The 23,047-nt window shown below is 44.1% G+C and overlaps 1 protein-coding gene across 3 annotated transcripts; it reads left to right on the top strand.

Annotated features, from left to right (window-relative positions):
- The first annotated feature begins 10,563 nt into the window (after window positions 1–10,563).
- Window positions 10,564–22,055, top strand: LOC110502930 (adapter protein CIKS). 3 transcript variants are annotated; one of them, XM_036960720.1, is made up of 10 exons: window positions 10,564–10,762; window positions 11,122–11,210; window positions 12,983–13,647; window positions 17,278–17,323; window positions 19,731–19,801; window positions 20,143–20,240; window positions 20,354–20,422; window positions 20,595–20,711; window positions 20,826–20,900; window positions 21,647–22,055. In XM_036960720.1, the coding sequence occupies exons 2-10, from the start codon at window positions 11,179–11,181 to the stop codon at window positions 21,791–21,793; spliced, it is 1,320 nt and encodes a 439-aa protein (XP_036816615.1). In that variant the 5' UTR covers window positions 10,564–10,762; window positions 11,122–11,178; the 3' UTR covers window positions 21,794–22,055. The 3 variants fall into 3 exon arrangements, with proteins under 3 accessions (XP_036816615.1, XP_036816616.1, XP_021436954.2); XM_021581279.2 differs by having other exon boundaries at window positions 10,565–10,762; window positions 11,140–11,210; XM_036960721.1 differs by lacking the exon at window positions 11,122–11,210.
- Window positions 22,056–23,047: the final 992 nt, after the last annotated feature.

Genomic DNA, 23,047 nt, shown 5'->3' with positions numbered 1-23,047 from the left:
CACCGGCCACTTCCAGGGCTTTCGAATCTCCGGAGCCCAGAATCAATAACCCGCCGTGTTACTCTGGGGAGCCCACTGAATGCCGCTCGTTCCTCACCCAGTGTGATATTGTGTTTTCTCTCCAGCCCAACACTTACTCCAGGAGCACTGCTCGTGTCGCCTACGTCATATCTCTCCTTATTGGACGGGCTCGTGAGTGGGGCACGGCAATCTGGGAGGCAAGGGCTGAGTGTACTAACCAGTATCAGGACTTTAAGGAGGAGATGATACGGGTTTTTGATCGATCTGTTTTTGGGGAGGAGGCTTCCAGGGCCCTGTCTTCCCTATGTCAAGGCAATCGATCCATAACAGACTACTCTATTGAGTTTCGCACTCTTGCTGTCTCCAGTGGCTGGAACGAGCCGGCCTTGCTCGCTCGTCTTCTGGAGGGTCTCTGCGCAGAGGTAAAGGATGAGATTCTCTCCCGGGAGGTTCCTTCCAGCGTGGATTCCTTGATTGAACTCGCTATTCGCATTGAGCGACGGGTTGATCTTCGTCACCGAGCTCGTGGAAAGGAGCTCGCGCTCTCCGTCGCCCCCCTCTCCGCATCACTACCATCTTCCTCTGCCGGCTCGGGTGCTGAGCCCATGCAGCTGGGAGGTATCCGCATCTCGACTAAGGAGAGGGAACGGAGAATCACCAACCGCCTCTGTCTCTATTGCGGTTCCGCTGGTCATTTTGTCACTTCATGTCCAGTAAAAGGCCAGAGCTCGTCAGTAAGCGGAGGGCTACTGGTGAGCGCTACTACTCCTGTCTCTCCTTCAAGATCCTGCACTACCTTGTCGGTCCATCTACGCTGGACCGGTTCGTCAGCTTCCTGCAGTGCCTTAATAGACTCTGGGGCGGAGGGCTGTTTTATGGACGAGACCTGGGCTCGGGAACATGACATTCCTCTCAGACAGTTAAAGGAGCCCACGGCCTTGTTCGCCCTGGATGGTAGTCCTCTCCCCAGGATTCAGCGTGAGACGCTACCTTTAACCCTCACTGTTTCTGGTAATCATAGCGAAACCATTTCTTTTTTAATTTTTCGTTCACCTTTTACACCTGTTGTTTTGGGCCATCCCTGGCTAGTTTGTCATAATCCTTCCATTAATTGGTCTAGTAATTCTATCCTCTCCTGGAACGTCTCTTGTCATGTGAAATGTTTAATGTCTGCTATCCCTCCTGTTTCCTCTGTCTCTTCTTCACAGGAGGAGCCTGGTGATTTGACAGGGGTGCCGGAGGAATATCACGATCTGCGCACGGTGTTCAGTCGGTCCAGGGCCACCTCTCTTCCTCCACACCGGTCGTATGATTGTAGTATTGATCTCCTTCCGGGAACCACCCCCCCCCGGGGTAGACTATACTCTCTGTCGGCTCCCGAACGTAAGGCTCTCGAAGATTATTTGTCTGTAGCTCTTGACGCCGGTACCATAGTCCCCTCCTCCTCTCCCGCCGGAGCGGGGGTTTTTTTTTGTCAAGAAGAAGGACGGGTCTCTGCGCCCCTGCATAGATTATCGAGGGCTGAATGACATAACAGTGAAGAATCGTTATCCGCTTCCTCTTATGTCTTCAGCCTTCGAGATCCTGCAGGGAGCCAGGTTTTTCACTAAGTTGGACCTTCGTAACGCTTACCATCTCGTGCGCATCAGGGAGGGGGACGAGTGGAAGACGGCGTTTAACACTCCGTTAGGGCACTTTGAATACCGGGTTCTTCCTTTCGGCCTCGCTAACGCTCCAGCTGTCTTTCAGGCATTAGTCAATGATGTCCTGAGAGACATGCTGAACATCTTTGTTTTCGTTTACCTTGACGATATCCTGATTTTTTCACCGTCACTCCAGATTCATGTTCAGCACGTTCGACGTGTCCTCCAGCGCCTTTTAGAGAATTGTCTTTTTGTGAAGGCTGAGAAGTGCACTTTTCATGCCTCCTCCGTCACATTTCTCGGTTCTGTTATTTCCGCTGAAGGCATTAAGATGGATCCCGCTAAGGTCCAAGCTGTCATTGATTGGCCCGTCCCTAAGTCACGCGTCGAGCTGCAGCGCTTTCTCGGCTTCGCGAACTTCTATCGTCGTTTCATCCGTAATTTCGGTCAGGTGGCAGCTCCTCTCACAGCCCTTACTTCTGTCAAGACGTGCTTTAAGTGGTCCGTTTCCGCCCAGGGAGCTTTTGATCTCCTCAAGAATCGTTTTACATCCGCTCCTATCCTTGTTACACCTGACGTCTCTAGACAGTTTGTTGTCGAGGTTGACGCGTCAGAGGTGGGCGTGGGAGCCATTCTTTCTCAGCGCTCCCTCTCTGACGACAAGGTCCACCCATGCGCGTATTTTTCTCATCGCCTGTCGCCGTCGGAACGTAACTATGATGTGGGTAACCGCGAACTGCTCGCCATCCGGTTAGCCCTAGGCGAATGGCGACAGTGGTTGGAGGGGGCGACCGTTCCTTTTGTCGTTTGGACTGACCATAGGAACCTTGAGTACATCCGTTCTGCCAAACGACTTAATGCGCGTCAGGCGCGTTGGGCGCTGTTTTTCGCTCGTTTCGAGTTCGTGATTTCTTATCGTCCGGGCTCTAAGAACACCAAGCCTGATGCTTTGTCTCGTCTCTTCAGTTCTTCAGTAGCCTCCACTGACCCCGAGGGGATTCTCCCTGAGGGGCGTGTTGTCGGGTTGACTGTCTGGGGAATTGAGAGGCAGGTAAAGCAAGCGCTCACTCACACTCCGTCGCCGCGCGCTTGTCCTAGGAACCTTCTTTTCGTTCCCGTTCCTACTCGTCTGGCCGTTCTTCAGTGGGCTCACTCTGCCAAGTTAGCCGGCCACCCTGGCGTTCGGGGTACGCTTGCTTCCATTCGCCAGCGTTTTTGGTGGCCCACCCGGGAGCATGACACGCGTCGTTTCGTGGCTGCTTGTTCGGTCTGCGCGCAGACTAAGTCCGGTAACTCTCCTCCTGCCGGCCGTCTCAGGCCGCTTCCTATTCCCTCTCGACCGTGGTCTCACATCGCCTTAGATTTTGTCACCGGACTGCCTTCGTCAGCGGGGAAGACTGTTATTCTTACGGTTGTCGATAGGTTCTCTAAGGCGGCTCATTTCATTCCCCTTGCTAAGCTTCCTTCTGCTAAAGAGACGGCACAAATCATCATCGAGAATGTTTTCAGAATTCATGGCCTTCCGTCAGACGTCGTTTCGGACAGAGGTCCGCAATTCACGTCTCAATTTTGGAGGGAGTTTTGCCGTTTGATTGGGGCTTCCGTCAGTCTCTCTTCCGGCTTTCACCCCCAGTCTAACGGTCAAGCAGAACGGGCCAATCAGACTATTGGTCGCATCTTACGCAGTCTTTCTTTTCGCAACCCTGCGTCTTGGTCAGAACAGCTCCCCTGGGCAGAATACGCCCACAACTCGCTTCCTTCGTCTGCGACCGGGCTATCTCCTTTTCAGAGTAGCCTCGGGTACCAGCCTCCGCTGTTCTCATCTCAGTTCGCCGAGTCCAGCGTCCCCTCCGCTCAGGCTTTTGTCCAACGTTGCGAGCGCACCTGGAAGAGGGTCAGGTCTGCACTTTGCCGTTATAGGACGCAGACTGTGAGGGCTGCTAATAAGCGTAGAACTAAGAGTCCTAGATATTGTCGCGGTCAGAGAGTTTGGCTCTCCACTCAGAACCTTCCCCTTAAGACGGCTTCTCGCAAGTTGACCCCGCGGTTCATTGGTCCGTTCCGTATTTCTCGGGTCATTAATCCTGTCGCAGTTCGACTTCTTCTTCCGCGTTACCTTCGTCGCGTCCACCCGGTCTTCCATGTCTCCTGCATCAAGCCCGTCCTTCGCGCCCCCGCTCGTCTTCCCCCCCCCCCCCCATCCTTGTCGAGGGCGCACCCATCTACAGGGTCCGTAGAATTTTGGACATGCGTCCTCGGGGCCGTGGTCACCAGTACCTCGTAGATTGGGAGGGGTACGGTCCTGAGGAGAGGAGTTGGGTTCCCTCTCGGGACGTGCTGGACCGTGCGCTGATCGAGGATTTCCTCCGTTGCCGCCAGGTTTCCTCCTCGAGTGCGCCAGGAGGCGCTCGGTGAGTGGGGGGGTACTGTCATGTACTGTCATGTTGTGTCTTGTCTCTGTCCTTTCCCTTCACCCTGTCTCCCTCTGCTGGTCGTTGTTAGGTTACCTTTTCTCCCCCGCTTTCCCCCAGCTGTTCCTTGTCTCCTCTTGACTACCTCGTCACCCCTTCTCCCACCTGTTCCCCTTTTCCCTCTGATTAGTCCCCTATATCTCTCTCTGTTTTTGTTCCTGTCCTTGTCGGATTCTTGTTTGTTGTGTTTCATGCCTGAACCAGACTGTCGTCATGTTTGCTGTAACCTTGTCTTGTCCTGTCGGAATCTGCCGGTCCGTCTGAGCCTACCTATGTTTGGTAATTAAAGAAGCTCTGTTTAAGTTAATTCGCTTTTGGGTCCTCATTCACTCACCTAACTGTGTGTGTGTGTGTGTGTGTGTGTGTGTGTGTGTGTGTGTGTGTGTGTGTGTGTGTGTGTGTGTGTGTGTGTGTGTGTGTGTGTGTGTGTGTGTGTGTGTGTGTGTGTGTGTGTGTGTGTGTGTGTGTGTGTATGTATGTATATATTTTCCATGTCAGATTATATTTTCCATTTTTTTATTCAAATGGAATGGAGTAGAACAACAATCACACACATGGCCACTGCGCCTGCTACTCCTCTCCATTTCCATATGAAATAGCCATTGGGTGCTGTTCAGGGGAGGGCAGGCCCACAACAATGGCCGGAGTTGAATGTGACTGTTCCCTCTGCTCTATACAATACATATCTGTTTATTTTCTGTGATGATAAAAGGCTCATACAATACAAATATTCTTTAAATGTTTTCTTTCACAGTGATAGCGACTCCGACTGGGAGCCCCCGGTGCCAAGCTGCCCGCTCTACCTCTGCCCCCAGTGGTGTTCATATGCCACAGTTCATTACTGCAGGCATGACTGTGCCTCAGGGCCAAAAGGGCACAGCATGGAGGCGTCGTTGTGTTCTGTGTCGCATGAACTGCACCACTTGTTCAGTTTGCCTCTGCTTTACATCAGAAAGAGATTGCTATGGGACATGGCACAGGCAGCAAAATATTGTGTCGAGGACTTCCAAAGGGTGCACTGTTTTTTAAAAATATTTATTTTCTAATATTTTTTAAAACATTTTTGTTTTGTTTTTGTGTGTGTTAGAATTACTTTTTGATATGTTGTATATAGTTATTTGCACTGTTGTATATAGTTATAGTTCATTTCACCAATTCGGCCACTTGGGTACATTTGGGCAACTTGTGTGGGACACCTGGGTGACCATGCTAAATGTAATGTAGCTCACCCATTCCTGAAGTTATCAGTCTGAAACTTTGCACACCTACAGTTGCCCTCTTGTGTTATCCATCAAAATTATCTCCAGCATCCTACCTGACTGTGTGGCTATTCTAGTACATGTGAAAGATGATGCTACAACAATAAAAAACAGAAAACGTATGCTCTTTCTTTCTGTTTTCTTCCACCAGATCTACTGTGTTATTCTCCTACATTCAATTAACATTTCCACAAACTTCAGAATGTTTCCATTCAAATGATACCAAGAATATGCATATCCTTGCCTCTGGGGCTACAGAAGATTAGGGTATGTCTTCAGGCGGAAATTGAGAACAAAGGGATGCAGCCATAACAGGTTAATGAGTCTAGAAGGAGAGTTTACAGTCTAACCAGACACCTAGGTATTTGTAGTTGTCCACATATTCTAGGTCAGAACCGTCCAGAGTAGTGATGCTAGTCAGGTGGGAGGGTGCGGGCAGTAATCGGTTGAAGAGCATGCACTTAGTTCTACTTGCATTTAAATGCAGTTGAAGGAGTGTTGTATGGCGTTGAAGCTCGTTTGGAGGTTTGTTAACACAAAGAAGTGCCAGATGTATACAGAATGGTGTCGTCTGTGTAGAGGTGGATCAGATAATCAATAGTAGCAAGAGCTCCATCATTGATATATACAGAGTAAAGAGTCGGCCCGAGAATTGAGCCCTTTGGCACCCCCATAGAGACTACCAGACGTCTGGACCACAGGCCCTCTGATTTGACACACTTAACTCTATCTGAGAAGTAGTTGGTGAACCAGGCAAGTCAGTCATTAGAGAAACCAAGGCTGTTGAGTCTGCCGATAAGAATGTGGTGATTGACAGAGTCGAAAGCCTTGGCCAGGTCAATGAATACAGCTGTACAGTATTGTCTCTTATCGATGGCGGTTATGATATCGTTTAGGACTTAAAGCGTGGCTGAGGTGCACCGATGGCCAGCTCGGAAACCAGATTGAATAGCGGAGATCACCAAGATGGTATCACCAAGATGGCATAGCAGTCAGACGTCTTTTGTCCTCGTCTTGTCGTGTCCCGTATATATATATATATATATATATATTTACAACTTTCTTCGCATACCTTTTTATATATATATATTTTCTTTTCCATAAACTCATCTTCAAAACACTCTCCTGCAACCCGCCTCACCAATTTATATATGAAAAAGAAAGTATTATTTACCTCAAATCTGTAATCCTCCATAGAAGCTAACCAGAAGCTAGCCAGAAGCTAGCCTGAAGCTAACCAGAAGCTAGTTAGCTTCCTTACTGGCTAATCGTTAGTATTCAGCTAACCACGGTTGGTGGTCATCAGCTATCCTTTAGCTCGAAAATCTATCGCCAGTTTTGTCTGGCGCGGCTCGGACCGGAACATACCGGACCTATTTTTCTCTCCATGTCCCCGGATTTCAACCGCAAGCTCTGGACATTTATACCGGGATCTCGCAGCTAGCTAGCTGCTATCCGTGTGACTATCGGCTTACGTCGATTCCGGAGCAAACATCAATTATTCCGGAGCTAGCCAGCTGAAGAGTTCCATCAGTCACTCCTGGGCTACAATCACCTATCCGGACCCGTTTTACTGCCAACGCGGAGCCCCACCCGGCCTTCACAACTGGACTACTGACGTTATCTGCCCGAGGGAGTTATCCAGCTGGCTCCTCCGTCGCGACGTTACCTGAACGCCCATCTGCAGTCCGCTAATTGTTAGCTGTCTTATCGGCTGCTATCTATTTTTTTTTGCAAATTGGATTGATCCCCTCTACCACACGGAACCCCACTAATCCTACCGACGGAAACGCACGAGGTGGCTAAAAACAGACCTCCATCCTATGCTAGCTGGCTACCGATGGCCCGGCTAGCTGTCTGAATCGCCGTGACCCCAACCAACCTCACTACTCACTGGACCCTTTTGATCACTCGACTAAGCATGCCTCTCCTTAACCTGTTGCATCTCTAGGGGCGCTATTTCATTTTTTGGATAAAAAACGTTCCCGTTTTAAGCGCAATATTTTGTCGACTTTGTTCGACTATGCATATTCTTGACAGTTTTGGAAAGAAAACACTCTGAAGTTTCAGAATCTGCAAAGATTTTGTCTGTAAGTGCCCCAGAACTCATTCTACAGGCGAAACCAAGATGAAACGTCAAACAGGAAATGAGCAGAATTTCTGAAGCTCTGTTTTCTAATGTCTCCTTATATGGCTGTGAATGCGACAGGAATAAGCTTAGACCTTCTGCCGTTTCCCCAAGATGTCGGCAGCATTGTGACGTATTTGTAGGCATATCATTGGAAGATTGACCATAAGAGACTACATTTTCCAAGTGTCCGCCTGGTGTCCTGCGTCAAAACTGGTGCACAAAGCCAGATGCAAGTATTTTTCCATTTGATTGAGAAGAGAAACCATGCTTCCACGAACGATATATCATCGAAGAGATATGTGAAAAACACCTTGAGGATTGATTCTAAACAACGTTTGCCATGTTTTCAGTCGATATTATGGAGTTAATTTGGAAAAAAGTTCGCGTTTTGAGGACTGAATTTTCGTTTTTTTTTGGTAGCCAAATGTGATGTACAAAACGGAGCTATTTCTAATACACAAAGAATATTTTTGGAAAAACTGAGCATTTGCTATCTAACTGAGAGTCTCCTCATTGAAAACATCCAAAGTTCTTCAAAGGTAAATGATTTTATTTGAAGGCATTTATGTTTTTGTTGAAATGTTGCGTGCTGGATGCTAACGCTAATGCTAACGCTAAATGCTACGCTAGCTAGCTACTTTTACACAAATGATTGTTTTCCTATGGTTGAGAAGCATATTTTGAAAATCTGAGATGACAGTGTTGTTTACAAAAGGCTAAGCTTGAGAGATGGCATATATTTCATTTCATTTGCAATTTTCATGAATAGTTAACGTTGCGTTATGGTAATGAGCTTGAGTCTGTATTCACGATCCCGGATCCGGGATGGGGAGATCAGAAAGGTTAATGTCAATATGTCAATATGTCAATATGACTTGTCCATTGCTGTTCTGGTTAGTGTTTATTTGCTTATTTCACTGTAGAGCCTACCCACCATATACTACCCACCATTGCGACCTGTACGCTCTCGTTGGCTGGCCCTCACTTCATACTCGTCGCCAAACCCACTGGCTCCATGTCATCTACAAGCCCTTGCTAGGTAAAGTCCCCCCTTATCTCAGCTCGCTGGTCACCATAGCATCACCCACCTGTAGCACGCGCTCCAGCAGGTATATCTCTCTTGTCACCCCCAAAACCAATTATTTATTTGGCCGCGTCTCCTTCCAGTTCTCTGCTGCCAATGACTGGAACGAACTACAAAAATCTCTGAAACTGGAAACACTTATCTCCCTCACTAGCTTTAAGCACCAGCTGTCAGAGCAGCTCACAGATTACTGCACCTGTACATAGCCCACCTATAATTTAGCCCAAACAACTACCTCTTTCCCTACTGTATTTATTTTATTTATTTATTGATTTTGCTCCTTTGCACACCATTATTTTTATTTCTACTTTGCACATTCTTCCACTGCAAATCTACCATTCCAGTGTTTTACTTGCTATATTGTATTTACTTTGCCACCATGGCCTTTTTTTTTGCCTTTACCTCCCTTATCTCACCTCATTTGCTCACATCGTATATAGACTTGTTTCTACTGTATTATTGACTGTATGTTTATTTTACTCCATGTGTAACTCTGTGTCGTTGTATGTGTCGAACTGCTTTGCTTTATCTTGGCCAGGTCGCAATTGTAAATGAGAAGTTGTTCTCAACTTGCCTACCCGGTTAAATAAAGGTGAAATAAAAGAAAAATAAATAAAAAGAAGGTACGGTGGGATTCAAAATGGTCGGTGATCTGTTTGTTAACTTGGCTTTCAAAGACCTTAGAATGTTTGTTGTAGGATAGTTATATGTCTGACAGAACTCTACAGGCTATCACTGCAGTAGATTGCAACTCCGCCCCCTTTGGCAGTTCTATCTTGTCGGAAAATGTTATAGTTAGGGATGGAAATGTAAGGATTTTTGGTGCACTTATAGGACCAGGGCTGCACTAGCAGGGCTGACATTTGACGAACTTGTTGGAAAGGTGGCATCCTATGACGGTGCCATGTTGAAAGTCACTGAGCTCTTCAGTAAGGCCATTCTACTGCCAATGTTTGTTTATGGAGATTGCATGGCTGGGTGGCTGAAATGGCCAAATCCACTAATTTGAAGGGGTGTCCACATACCTTTGTATATATAGTGCATGTACAATACCAAACGTAACATATCATACTAATTTGACTGTCACGGAAATCCATTTACTATGTTACGTCTACCACTGAGTCCAGGTTGCAACCAGCTGGAGCTCTTTCAAGTCAGATTATGAGTTGAGCTGAGTACAATGCCACAATGAGCTTCAGTCAAAGATCTTTACAGTTCAACATCAATGTTAAAGCTGCAATATGTAACTTTTTGGGCGGCCTGACCAAATGCACATAGAAATATATGAGTTATAGATTTGTCTTTCGCATTGAAAGCAAGTCTATGAGGTTTGTTCTATGTGCACTATTTTTATGCTTCCCGTTCTTAAATTTAGTTTTTGTGTATTTTACTTTCGGTTTTGTACACCAGTTTCAAAAAGTTGAAAATACAATATTTTTGGTTATTGAAAATACATTTCACAGCGGTTTAGATGGTACAAAGATTATTTGCACTTATTTTGTTTTGCAACAAAATGAAATTAGGCGACCTTTTAAAATTGTACCAACAGGAAATGGCGTGATTTCTTCATAATCCATCTTTCAAGTTTGTCAATGTTACATAAAGCTCTATACACTTCGTCATATAAACACAGCTTTTCCCCGACTGCCCATCCAAGCCATGACAGAGTGCTGTATGGGCAGGCCCTGCAGTAAAGCACATTTGTAGCATGTGTGCTGATTTTAAAATGGACTGTCTACACCTCAATATCTTATATGTATGTCTACAGACATGCAAACTGAACTCTACATCGTTTGTATTCATATGCAAATATTGGGAATTAAATAGATATTAGACAACATATGATAAATAGCTCCTACAATGTAGTTGTGTGTTGTTTTGGTATCTCAAATAGGTTTCACACTCTTATTTGACGTTCAACGCGGGATGGGCGGGGCTTGGGAGAAAGGAAGGTCTACCTCGGTAGCTCGGACGGGGCTGTTACTGAATAGTCCGTTGTCTCGAAAGGTACAGTGCGCTCGTCGGAACTTAATACAGATTTCATCCGGTTAGGAATGTAAATTGTTATGTAGAGTTTGGTAAAAAGAGAAGTAAACGTGCATTTTTCATGACAGAGTCATAACCTGTCATTCCTACCTTGAATCATTCCTAAGGTAAGTTCGCTTTCTCCTTTACACTGCCTTTGTTTTGTGTCAGTTTTAGGCTGATGTGGTCAAAGTTAATACATCAGAAAAAACGAATCATATTTATGCAGCAGTCATACTCATAGTCAATCCTAAGCATATTCCTAGGTAGAAGTCACTTCACACTTAAACTTTTTCTTAGCTATTATTTTTCCTGAGCTACAAAACTAGATGTGAAAAGTAGGTATTTCTGTGCCTTACCAGATACACCAGTAGCCTGAAGATCTTGTTCTGCATATCCAAGCGTGCATTGTAAAACCTGTTGCCTAGACACTTTTGTTTTGAGTCTGTTTGTGGTTTGACCTGTAACTCTTGCGCTGGGGTCTCAGTAATAATTTTAATGACAGGTTTGTGAAATCCTTTGGTGTCCTTGGAATAAGTGAACGATGTTACCCTCTCTGCAAAGTGCATCTCCAAGGTAATCGCCTCACAAGCTCGCACGACACGTTGCTTACTGTAGCAAAATGGCTTCTATTAATTACAGTGGCTTTGAACAGTTGTGTGGTAGTTACTCGGTTGATGATAAAGATCACCACATAACTCTCACAGTGCCTTCAGAAAGTATTCACGCCTCTTGACCTTTTCCACATGTTGTTACAAACTGAATTTAAAATGTATTCAATTTAGATTTTGTCACTAGCCCATAATGTGAAAGTATAATTACATTTGTTGTCATTTTCACAAATTCATGAAAAAGGTCAAGCTGAAATGTCGAGTCAATAAGTAAACTGAACAAAAACATAAACACAACATGTAAAGTGTTGATTTCATGAGCTGAAATAAAATATCCCAGACATGTTCCATACACACAAAAATATTATTTCTCTCATTTTGTGCACAAATTTGTTTACATCCCTGTGAGTGAGCATTTCTCCTTTGCCAAGATGATCCATCCACCGGACAGACATGGCATATCATAAGCTGATTAAACAGCATGATCATTACACAGGTGCACCTTGAGCTGGGGACAAAAGGCAACTCTAAGATGTGCAGTTTTGTCACACAACACAATACCACAGATGTCTCAAGTTTTGAGAGAGCGTGCAATTGGCATGCTGACTGCAGGAATGGCCACCAGAGCCGTTGCCTGATGATTTAATGTTCATTTCTCTACCATAAGCCTCCAATGTCGATTTAGAGAATTTGTCAGTATGTCCAACCGGCCTCACAACCACAGACCACGTGTAACCATGCCAGCCCAGGAGCTCCACATCTGGCTTCTTCACCTGCGGGATCATCTGAGACCAGCCACCCGGACAGCTGATGAAACTGAGGCATATTTTTGTCTGTAATAAAGCCTTTTTGTGGAGAAAAACTAGTTCTGATTGGGTGGGCCTGTTTCCCAACTGACTGCACCCCTGCCCTGTCATGTGAAATCCATAGATTAGAGCCTAATTTATTTATATCAAGTGACTGATTTCCGAACTGTAACTCAGTAAAATCGTTGAAATTGGTTATGTTGCATTTAAAAAAATATATTGTTCTGTATATTTAACCCCTTTTGTTATGGCAAGCCTAAATAATAAGTATTGACTCAGTCAATTTAATTCATTTTGAATTCAGGCTGTAACTCAAAATGTGGAATAAGTCAATAGGTATGAATACTAACTGAAGGCACTGTATTTGAGAGCTGTCATTCACTGGCATCTCACTATGGAGTACTTTCTAGGTCAGGGATGGGCAACTGGCCCCAGTTAGAATGGTAGAATTCACAAGGTGCAGTTTTGAAAATTGGTTGTGCATCAGCAGCTTTTCACTTGTTATGCCTGTCACTGACAGTCAGTCAATTATCCCATGTCAGCTACCATTTTTTAGATTGTTAAGTTAGCTGGAGAGACTATCTAAACTTCTAGTAATCATGGTCATATTACCGACCAGGAAGCCCCCATTGATTTTGTTAGTCACTGTCATTCAGATATCATATTAAAAACTGCAAATATTTCTTCCCTCCCCATGGCAAAAATGTGTTGAATTATATATAGGAAATGAGTTACAGTATAAATTGCCAAATCTTCTCTCCGCCTCATGGCAAAATGAGTAGAATTACAGGAAATTAACTCTAAAACTTTTATTCTCTCTGCTGTCAAGAGGGGAGCCAGTAAAATGTTTTGCCCGCAAGGTAGGGATGGGGGGGGGGGGGGGGCAACAAAATGTAACTTAGGGCCGGCTCTGTCTCTTCACTCTCTGTAGACTCCCTCCCCTGCTGGACAGTCACAGTCAGTGTGAGGAGAATGATGAGACAATGAGTGACGTATCCATATCTAGTGCCATACGCTTAAGACCCCATAGTCAACTCAATTATCCAGAAGTCCTCAGCCAGAGCAGGATGGCCAATAGAGAGCCACACGGCAGCCAAGAAGAACCACCGTCAAGATCCAGCCCAAACTGGCCACCCCAGGGACTATGTGCTGGCTACAGCCCCCAGATACCCTACCCCGGACAGGAAGAGATGTGTCTGAGTGCCCTGGACCACCAGAGGTACGCCTGGCTGAAATCCAGCTTTGCCAACAGCAGCGACGGACGCACTGGAGGGCCATACCCAGACAGCCTGCCATCCTACTCATACCCACACTGTGCAGACTTTGCCAGTTGCCCAGTAGAGGAGGGCCATCATCACCAGGGTAAATCCCACCACTCACTCCCTGGGCAATACAGCCCCAGCATCAGTAGCCTGGAGCAGCCGTACTCTCTGCTCTCCTGCCCACCAGAGGCTGCCCTCCGCTACCCTTTCCTTCCCCCGTACCCCTACCCAACTCAGGGCCCGGTCTGCTGTGCACAGTGCCCTGCACAGGGGCTCGGAATGGGCCCTGTCCTACAGCTCGTTCCAAGGCCAAGTTACCGTCCACCCTACTATGGTGAGTTCCAGTTCCAGTCATATAGGGGGGTGGGTGTGTACGTAGCCTGGTTCCTCTCTAGGTTTCTTCCTAGGTTTTGGCCTTTCTAGGGAGTTTTTCCTAGCCACTGTGCTTTTACACCTGCATTGCTTGCTGTTTGGGGTTTTAGGCTGGGTTTCTGTACAGCACTTTGAGATATCAGCTGATGTACGAAGGGCTTTATAAATACATTTGATTTGATATGTAAAACTATATTTAGTATATTGAGTTGCACCCCCCCTTTCGCCCTCTGAACAGCTTCAATTCGTCGGGCCATGGACGCTGCAAGGTGTCTAAAGTATTCCACAGGAATGCTGACCCATGTTGACTCCAGTGCGTCCCACAGTTGTGTTAAGTTGGCTGGATGTCCTTTGGGTGGTGGGCCATTCTTGATACACACAGGAAACTGTTGAGCGTGAAAAAAACACAGCAGTGTTGCAGTTGTTGACACAAACCAGTGCGCCTGGCACCTACTACCATACCCTGCTGTCTTGCCCATTCATCCTCTAAATGACACACATCTCCAGGCTTAAAAATACCTCTTTAACCCGTCTCCCACTGCTTGAAGTGGATTTAACAGGTGACATTAATAAGGGATCATAGTTTTCACCTGGATTATCCTGGTCAGTCTGTCATGGAAAGAGCAGGTGTTCTTAATGTTTTGTACACTGTGTATGTCACAAGCATCCCAGGCCATATGTGGCATCCTATTCCTCAGAGGCACTCCTATTTTGGCCTTCCACCTCCTAAAATGTTAGATCATCCACAGTGCATGCAGCAACATATTCTGTCTATAAACAGGTTCCCATCCAACCTTTTTTTAAGTGAGTAAAGTACATGTCAGATAAAAATGTAATGACAGGCCTGATGGAAACAGAACATTTGACGGTAAACTTTCCAAATGTCAACAAAACGAAATACGCTAGACAAGGTGGGATCTTTTTGAGTCGGTAAAAATGTATAATGCGAGAAATAGTGATGGAGGCGCCTTATGATGGCTATTAGATCAATATTTGCACATATCGAAGTAAACTTGGAGTCACGCGTTGACATGGTGTGTGGTCTTCCCACTACGACTCCCCGCTACAGATGAAATAAATGATGATGAACTTCACAGGGTGGTGAAGGTGCTTGGTGATAAGCTTGATTCTCCTTTCCATTTAAAATATTTTCTGGTGACAAGCTCATCCATGCTTTCCTGCCGTTTGACAAATAACAATAACCTTGCTCTTTTGCCCATAATAATCTCATCATGTAGTCCATACCTGCACTGTATCTGCGAGTTGTTGCCTAGAGTGCGTGTGCCAAGACCAGAGTGTGCACATTCGCTATATAACCCGCCAAAAATTGTGACAAAACCATTAGTAGAGTTGAAAATGCGATGGAAACCTATTTAACTTGTACTTTATTCGGTACATGGGATTTGAACCGCAAAAGTTACTTTCATGTGCACTACGTCATCACGCACAGCCTTTTGTCCGCAAACAAGTCAATTTGATGGAAACACATCTCTGGTGGGAAAATGCTGTTATTGTTTTATGTGGGTTTTAGAATATTCCCATGGAAGTTTGTCATCAATTGGATGGAAACCTAGCTAATGACAATTAAAATTATACTCTTTGTATGTATTTGTTACTATGTGTGTGTGTGTGTGTAAGCATTTATGTCTACAAAAAAATGAGTACCAATCAAAAGTTAACACCCACTCATTCAAGGGTTTTTCTTTATTTTTACTATTGATGAGCGTCCACTGGTCAATATGAAATTGTATTTGTCACATGCGCCGAATACAACATTATAGTGAAATGCTTACTTAGAAGACCTTAACCAACAATGCAGTTTTTAAGGAGAGAATTTGTTTTTAAATATAACAAATTATTAAGGAGCAACAATAATATCTTTATATTTACTATTTTCTACATTGTAGAATAATAGAAGACATCAAAACTGTGAAATAACACATATGGAATCATGTAGTAACCAAAAAAGTGTTAATCAAATCAAAATATATTTTAGATTGTTCAAAGTTGCCACCCTTTGCCTTGATGACAGCTTTGCAACACTCATAGCATTCTCTCAACCAACTTCACCTGGAATGCTTTTCCAACAGCTTTGAAGGAGTTCCCACATATGCTGAGCACTTGTTGGTGGCTTTTCCTTCACTCTGCGGTGGAGGCCAGGTCATCTGATGCAAAACTCCATCACTCTCCTTGGTCAAATAGCCCTTACACAGCCTGGAGGTGTGTTTTGAGTCACTGTCCTGTTGAAAAACAAATGATAGTCTCAATAAGCGCAAACCAGATGGTATGGCGTATCGCTGCAGAATGCTGTGGTAGCCATGCTGGTGAAGTGTGCCTTGAATTCTAAATCAATCACAGACAGTCTCACCAGCAAAGCACCATCACACCACTTCCTTCTCCATGCTTCATGGTGGGAACCACACATGCGGAGATCATCTACTCATCTACTCACAAAGACACGGCAGTTGGAACCAAAAATGTGGACTCATCAGACCAAAGGAATGGACAGTCTATTTTCCATTGCTCATGTTTCTTGGCACAAGCAAGTCTCTTCTTATTATTGGTGTCCTGTGGTAGTGGTTTCTTTGCAGCAATTCGACCATGAAGTCCTGATTTTAGGCCGTCTTCCCTGAACAGTTGATGTGGATGTCTGTAACTTTAAACTCTGAAGCATTGTTTTTTGGAATGCAATTTCTAAGGCTGGTAACTAATGAACTTATCCTCTGAGCAGAGGTAACTCTGGGTCTTCCTTTCCTGTGGGGTTCCTCATGAGAGCCAGTTTCATCATAGCGCTTGATGTTTTTTGCGACTGCACTTGAAGATACTTTCAAAGTTCTTGAAATTTTCCTGATTGACTGACCATCATGTCTTAAACTAATGATGGACTGTTGTTTCTCTTTGCTTCATTCAGCTGTTCATGCCATAAATGGACTTGGTTTTTACCAAATAGGGCTATCTTTTGCGCTGCTGCTAATCTCTGTTTATCTTATGCATAGTCACTTTAACAATACATTCATGTACATACTACCTCAATAAGCCTAACTAACCGCTGTCTGTATATAGCCTTGCTACTCTTATTTTCAAATGTATTTTTATTGTTGTTTTATTTATTTACCAACACACAGACATACTTTTTTTTCTCCGCACTATTGGTCAGAGCCTGTAAGTAAGCATTTCACTGTAAGGTGAAGAAACATGTTGTATTCGGCGCACATGACAAATAAACTTTGATTTGATTTATCTTCTGTATACAACCCATACCATGTCACAACACAACTGATTGGCTCAAACGTATTAAGAAGCAAAGAAATTCCACAAATTAACTTTTAACAAGGCACACCTGTTAACTGAAATGCATTCCAGGTGACTACCTCATGAAGCTTATTGAGAGAATGCAAATGGTGCGCAAAGCTGTCATCAAGGCAAAGGGAGGCTGCTTTGAAGAATGTCAGATATAAAATATATTGTGATGTGTTATTTCATAGTTTGTCTTCACTATTATTCTACAATGTAAAAACCCTTGAATGAGTAGGTGTGTCCAAACTTTTGACTGGTACTATTTTTTTAAATAAATATATTGGTGTCATATCAGGTCCGGACCACTGCAGACATCAAGATGCAGCTGGCACCACTCAAAGGTGAGTTGTCGAACTAACCCATCCTTTACATTTTTCTACAATGAAGGCCTACCAAAAGGCCTCCTGCAGGGACGGGGGCCTGGGATTAAAAATAAAGAATAAATACAACGAATACAATATAAATATAGCAAGGCAGCAACACATGACTACACAGCATGATAGCAACACAACATAAAAAAAACATGGTAGCAGCACAAAACATGGTACAAATATTATTGGGCACAGACAACAGCACAAAAGGCAAGAAGGTAGAGACGACAATACATCACACAAAGCAGCCACAACTGTCAGTGTCCATGATTGAGTCTTTGAATGAAGAGATTGAGAAACTCAATCAAACTCAATCTACCCAACTCAGGTAGGGGGAGTGAGGCCTAAGCAGGTTTTATAAATAAGCATCAACCAGTGGGTCTTGCGACAGGTATACAGAGATGACAATTTTCCAGAGGAGTTTATAGTGCAGTTATGTATCCTACAAGGAGCGAAGGTGGCAAATCTGATGGTCGAAAGGTAAAGAACATCTAGCCGCTCGAGAGCACCCTTACCTGCCGATCTATAAATTATGTCTCCGTAATCTAGTATGGGTAGGATGGTCATCTGAATCAGGGTTAGTTTTGTAGCTGAAGTGAAAGAGATTTAACTTTAGCCTGCAGCTTTGATATGTGCTGAGAGAAGTACAGTGCACCATCTAGCCATACTCCCAAGTACTTGTTTGAGGTGACTATCTCAAGCTCTAAACCTTTAGAGGTAGTAATAACACCTGTGGAAAGAGGGGCATTCTTCTTACTAAACCACAATACCTTTGTTTTGGAGGTGTTCAGGACAAGGTTAAGGGCAGAGAAAGCTTGTTGGACACTTAAGAAAGCTTTGTTGTAAAGCGTTTAACACAACATCCAGAGAAGGGCCAGCTAAGTATAAAACTATCATCTGTGCATAAATGGATGAGAGAGCTTCCTACTGCCTGAGCTATGTTGTTGATGTAAATTGAGAAGGGCGTGGGGCCTAGGATCGAGCCTTGGTGACAGGCAGTGGCTGAGACAGCAGATTTTCTGACTTTATACACTGCACTCTTTGAGCGAGGTAGTTAGCAAACCAGGCCAAAGACCCCTCAGAGACACCAATGCTCCTTAGCCGGCCCACAAGAATGAAATGGTCTACCGTATCAAAAGCTTTGGCCAAGTCAATAAAAATAGCCACACAATATTGCTTAGAATCAAGGGCAATGGGGACATCATTGAGGACCTTTTAAGGTTGCAGTGACACGTCCATGACAGCTAGGATCAGCTTGATCGCTGCCTTCTAAGCAAAGGGAACCTCCCCAGAAAGGAGAGACAGGCTTGGCGATGATGGGGGCAACAACCTTAAAGAAGAAAAGGTCTAAACCATCTGACCCAGATGTTTTTTTGGGGGGTCAAGTTTAAGCAGCTCCTTTAGGAACTCCAACTCAGTGACTGCCTGCAGGGAGAAATTTTGTAGCGGGGCAGGGGAAAAAGAGGGAGAAGCATCGGGGAAGGTCGCATTAGAAGTGTTGGGAGATTAGGAAATGTTGGACAGGCTCTGATGTTACAACTTCCCCTCAATGTTTTACTTCCTTGGTTACATTTTAAAAACGGTCTTGTGTAAACAATGACATCTGTGACAATATCAAGTCATTTGAAGAGGATGATTTAAGGAATGCATACTGTAAATTCTTCGACAGAGAAGAGTTCTGACAATCTAATTATGTCAATTACATGTAATATACTCTATTTCCATTGGAACAGGCATGTGCTTCTTTTAATAATAACGTTTTCGGTTCCGGACTCTGCATGCCACTGAAGTCGTACACAAACAGTACAGGCCGTAACACAGCGTTAGCTATAAGGTGGACACCACAGGAGGCTGGTGGGTGGAGCTATAGGAGGACGGGCTCATTGTAAAGAATGTAATTAATGGAACGGTATCAAACACATCAAACATATGGAAACCACACGTTAGACACATTCCATTCCATCCATTACAATGAGCCTGTCCTCCCATAGCACCTCCCACCAGCCTCCACTGGTGAACACATATCATAGGTAATGGTTTAGTACAGACCAATAGACAAGGGTTCCAAGCAACCAAACAGAAAGTGGGAACTCATATCTAAAAGGCCAATGACTGCCTGGACAATTTCCACACGAGAGATAAATGAAGTATTGGCTCAGTTAGAGCATGGCACTTACAACACCAGGATTGTGGGTTTGATTCCCACGGGGACCAGTACGGGAAAAAGTACAAAAATGAATCCACTCACTACTGTAAGTTGCTCTGGACAAGAGCATCTGCTAAATGACAAAAATGTAAATATAAATTACGCTTAATGTAAGTTACATTGTCAAGTTCTTGACTGGCACTATGATTTGGCTTGTCTCTCCCATCACAGTGAGAGCTTTGTCCCCCAACACAGACAAAGTGACAGACCTGGGAGTAGTACACAGCTGTCATTGGAGCAAAGTAAGTGCTGTACAGAGTATGGTAGACCAAAACTGCTAATAGTATCAACATGGAATTTGTTGTCTTCTTACTAGCACTGACTTCGCAGATAGTTACTTTATTAAGGAACATTTTTACTTACTATGATTGTGATATGTGGTTGTCTCACCTAGCTACCTTAAGAGGAATGTGACTAACTGTAAGTCGCTCTGGATAGGAGCATCTGCTAAATGACAAAAATGTCAAATGTTTGTGCTATTATACAAATACGAGTGATTACACACTTGTTTCTGTTGGTCCATACTGTGTGCTATTTAACAGCACACAGTGCTATTGAGTAACACGTTATTTGTTTATTTTAGGAAAGGTCTTTGTCACCTATGAGAGAGACAGCGACAACCATTTTAAAGAGACCATGAACTTTGTTTCCCTGCTGCGTCACAACGGCTTTGACACTAGTGTAAGGTTACTTTATTCCTCATCACTTTTTACAGTTCAGAATCAAAGAATTTCACTTGCCATTTACTGATATAGTAGTATATTAGTGCTGTTTCTCTTCCTGTATGGTTTCAGGTGGATGTATTTGAGCAGCAGCTCATAAGTATTAGCGCCATTGACTTCATGGAAAAATACATCAATGAGGTAAAATGGCTGATTCAACCTCAGATGACTTTGACAAGATGGTAGAAATGCTTCGTAACCTTTTAATCAATGCTATGTTACATCACAAATGAAGTCATGAAGTCAAGTTAGCATGTGTCAACATGAAGTGGCCTGGGCTGAGGGCTAATCCTATCTATCTTTACCTTCTCAGAAATATTACCTTATCATCATTGTTATCAGTCCCAAGTATCATGAGACCGTAACGGGGGCTAATATCCATATGGAGAAAGACGAGAGGATGTTACACACAGTCTATATCTATAAGCAGGTGAGCTTATGGCAGTCCATAAAGAAACCTAATGATAATCTATCAAAAATAATGTTTTCATCGATTTCATGCTTCACTTCTAGAAAGGGATATGAAAGTGTGACTATGTTACAGCTGCAGAATGAGTTCATTCAGAATGGATGCCAGAACTTCAGATTCATTCCCATACTGTTTCCAGGAGCTAAAAAGGTATTGGACTTATGTGGAAATAAATGTTTTTGTTTTTTTAAGCACTAAAACACTTTACTAGGAAACTGAAAGACAATAGCTCTTATTTACTGAATTCAGTCGGATCAATGGCCTCTTTCTAGCAGCCTCTCCCCCTCTAGCCCATTTATACCTTGCGCTAACACCACTGGAGGTTGGTGGCACCTTAATTGGGGAGGACGGGCTCATAGTAATGGCTGGAACGGAATGAATGGTATCAAACACATGAATTCTATGTGTTTGATAGCATTCCATTTACTCCATTCCAGCCATTAATATGATCTGTCCCCCCCCCTCAGCAAAACAATTGTACCCACTTCAGATGTGTCCACGTGCTATTAATGTGTATTTTCTGTCCACTGTGTCTGCATTGTGACCAGATTTCCTGGTCCCTCCCTGTATGCAAATGATATGACAGATATTGTTTCAAATGAATATGTATGATTTATTTTAAGACACATTGATGCCACACGTCAATGGTATTAGAGGGTGGGAAATTATGATTTAAATGGTTTCACTGTTCAGATCTGTTTACACTTGTACAATATCCAGACACAATGCGTGCCTGACTACCTCCAGAGGTGGGCAGGAAGATCTGATCACAATCAGATGCTTCTTTTAATCGTCTACACCTATCTAAAAATGTGGGCACAATCAGAATGTGGACAAGATCAGGACAAAGGATGCATGTTAGAACCAGGTATAAACAGGTCTTCTTTCTGTCTCAGTGCCATGTTCCTGCCTGGCTCCAGAACACTCTAGTCTACACCTGGCCAAAGGACAGAGACGACATCCTACGTCGACTGATGAGAGTGGAGAAGTACAACCCTCCGCCTGTTGGGGAGCTACCCACCATCGTCTCCACCCCCCTCTAGAACCACAGCCTGTTGGGTTTACTTTACAGTGAAGTCCAGTCATGCTGTTTTTCCATCAGGACTGGGTCCTAATCCCAGCCTTTTTTGGGGTGAAGGCACTAGTGTTATTCTAGGGAATTTGTGTTTCCATAGCTATGGCTGAGTGACTCTTTAAGTTGTGTAGCACATAATCAACAACCTCTGAATACTCTTGTCTTTTGGGAACATCTGTTGCAGTATTCTGCCCAGGGAGGTTGCAATAAATTGGATTTGATTGATATTTACCCTGTCTTATTTCAGTTGGTTTGCTCCCTATAAAAACTACTATGACATGCATCCAAGATGAGTGAATAAATAGAACATTGTTTTACTAAATAAATGTTTTCCCTTATGGAAATACTCTTTTAAACGGAGGCATTTTAACTAGGACTTAAATCACGACTTTCATGACTCGACCAGTGATGACTTTCAGTCTCTCTCTCTCTTGCATGATTCAACATGCTAGCTACAACAGAAAATGTTACATAGTTACTGTACTAGCAGTCTAGCCTTACTTAGCTTTCTACCTGATGAAGAATTACTTTAAAGATTGTTGGACCGCAGCTTTTAGCACTGCCAAGTGACTTGGGACTCAAGTATAAAGGACTCGGTGTTGGACTCCAGGGATAGTGACTCAGACCCCGCTGGGCAGTGATTGAGTACATAGACAGACAATTTTGACAGGTCGGTCCATCGGCAAAGAATATCTGCATCTGAAATGGTGCACTATCACAGGTGTCAAACTCATTCCAGAGACTTCAATGTCTGTGGGTTTTCACTCCTCCCTTGTAATTGATTAGTTAGGACCTCCCCTCACCTGGTTATCTAGGTCTTAATTGATTAGTTTGACTACCAGGTGAGGGGAGGTCCTAAGTCTTCGTTTGACAATAATTGAAAGGAAGTAACAGACCAGCAGACACTCGGACCTCCACGGAGTTTGACACCCCCTGCCCTATAGTGACATGGTTAATGCTATATGTTATCCTTGGGACATCCCGACCCTAAACCTTTTAAATGTAATCTTCAATGAGGTGATGTCAGAGTTGTGATGTCCCATGGGCACTTTTCCATAGTGACATACCTGTTGTTCTTGTAGTGCAGGAATGTGTTTTTGTTCTAACATGGGGCCCCTCCGGGCACATAGCAAAGCTGAACCACATATGAGACAACTCCCTGCTGACTGAAAGACCTACTAGATTACCTAACTTCTATGATCTGACTTTTCCCTACCCCAAT

The sequence above is a fragment of the Oncorhynchus mykiss genome, chromosome 23 (genome assembly GCF_013265735.2).
Source record: "Oncorhynchus mykiss isolate Arlee chromosome 23, USDA_OmykA_1.1, whole genome shotgun sequence".
Classification (NCBI taxonomy): domain Eukaryota; kingdom Metazoa; phylum Chordata; class Actinopteri; order Salmoniformes; family Salmonidae; genus Oncorhynchus; species Oncorhynchus mykiss.
Note: the sequence above shows the minus strand (reverse complement) of the source record. Positions and strands in the feature narration are given on the sequence as shown.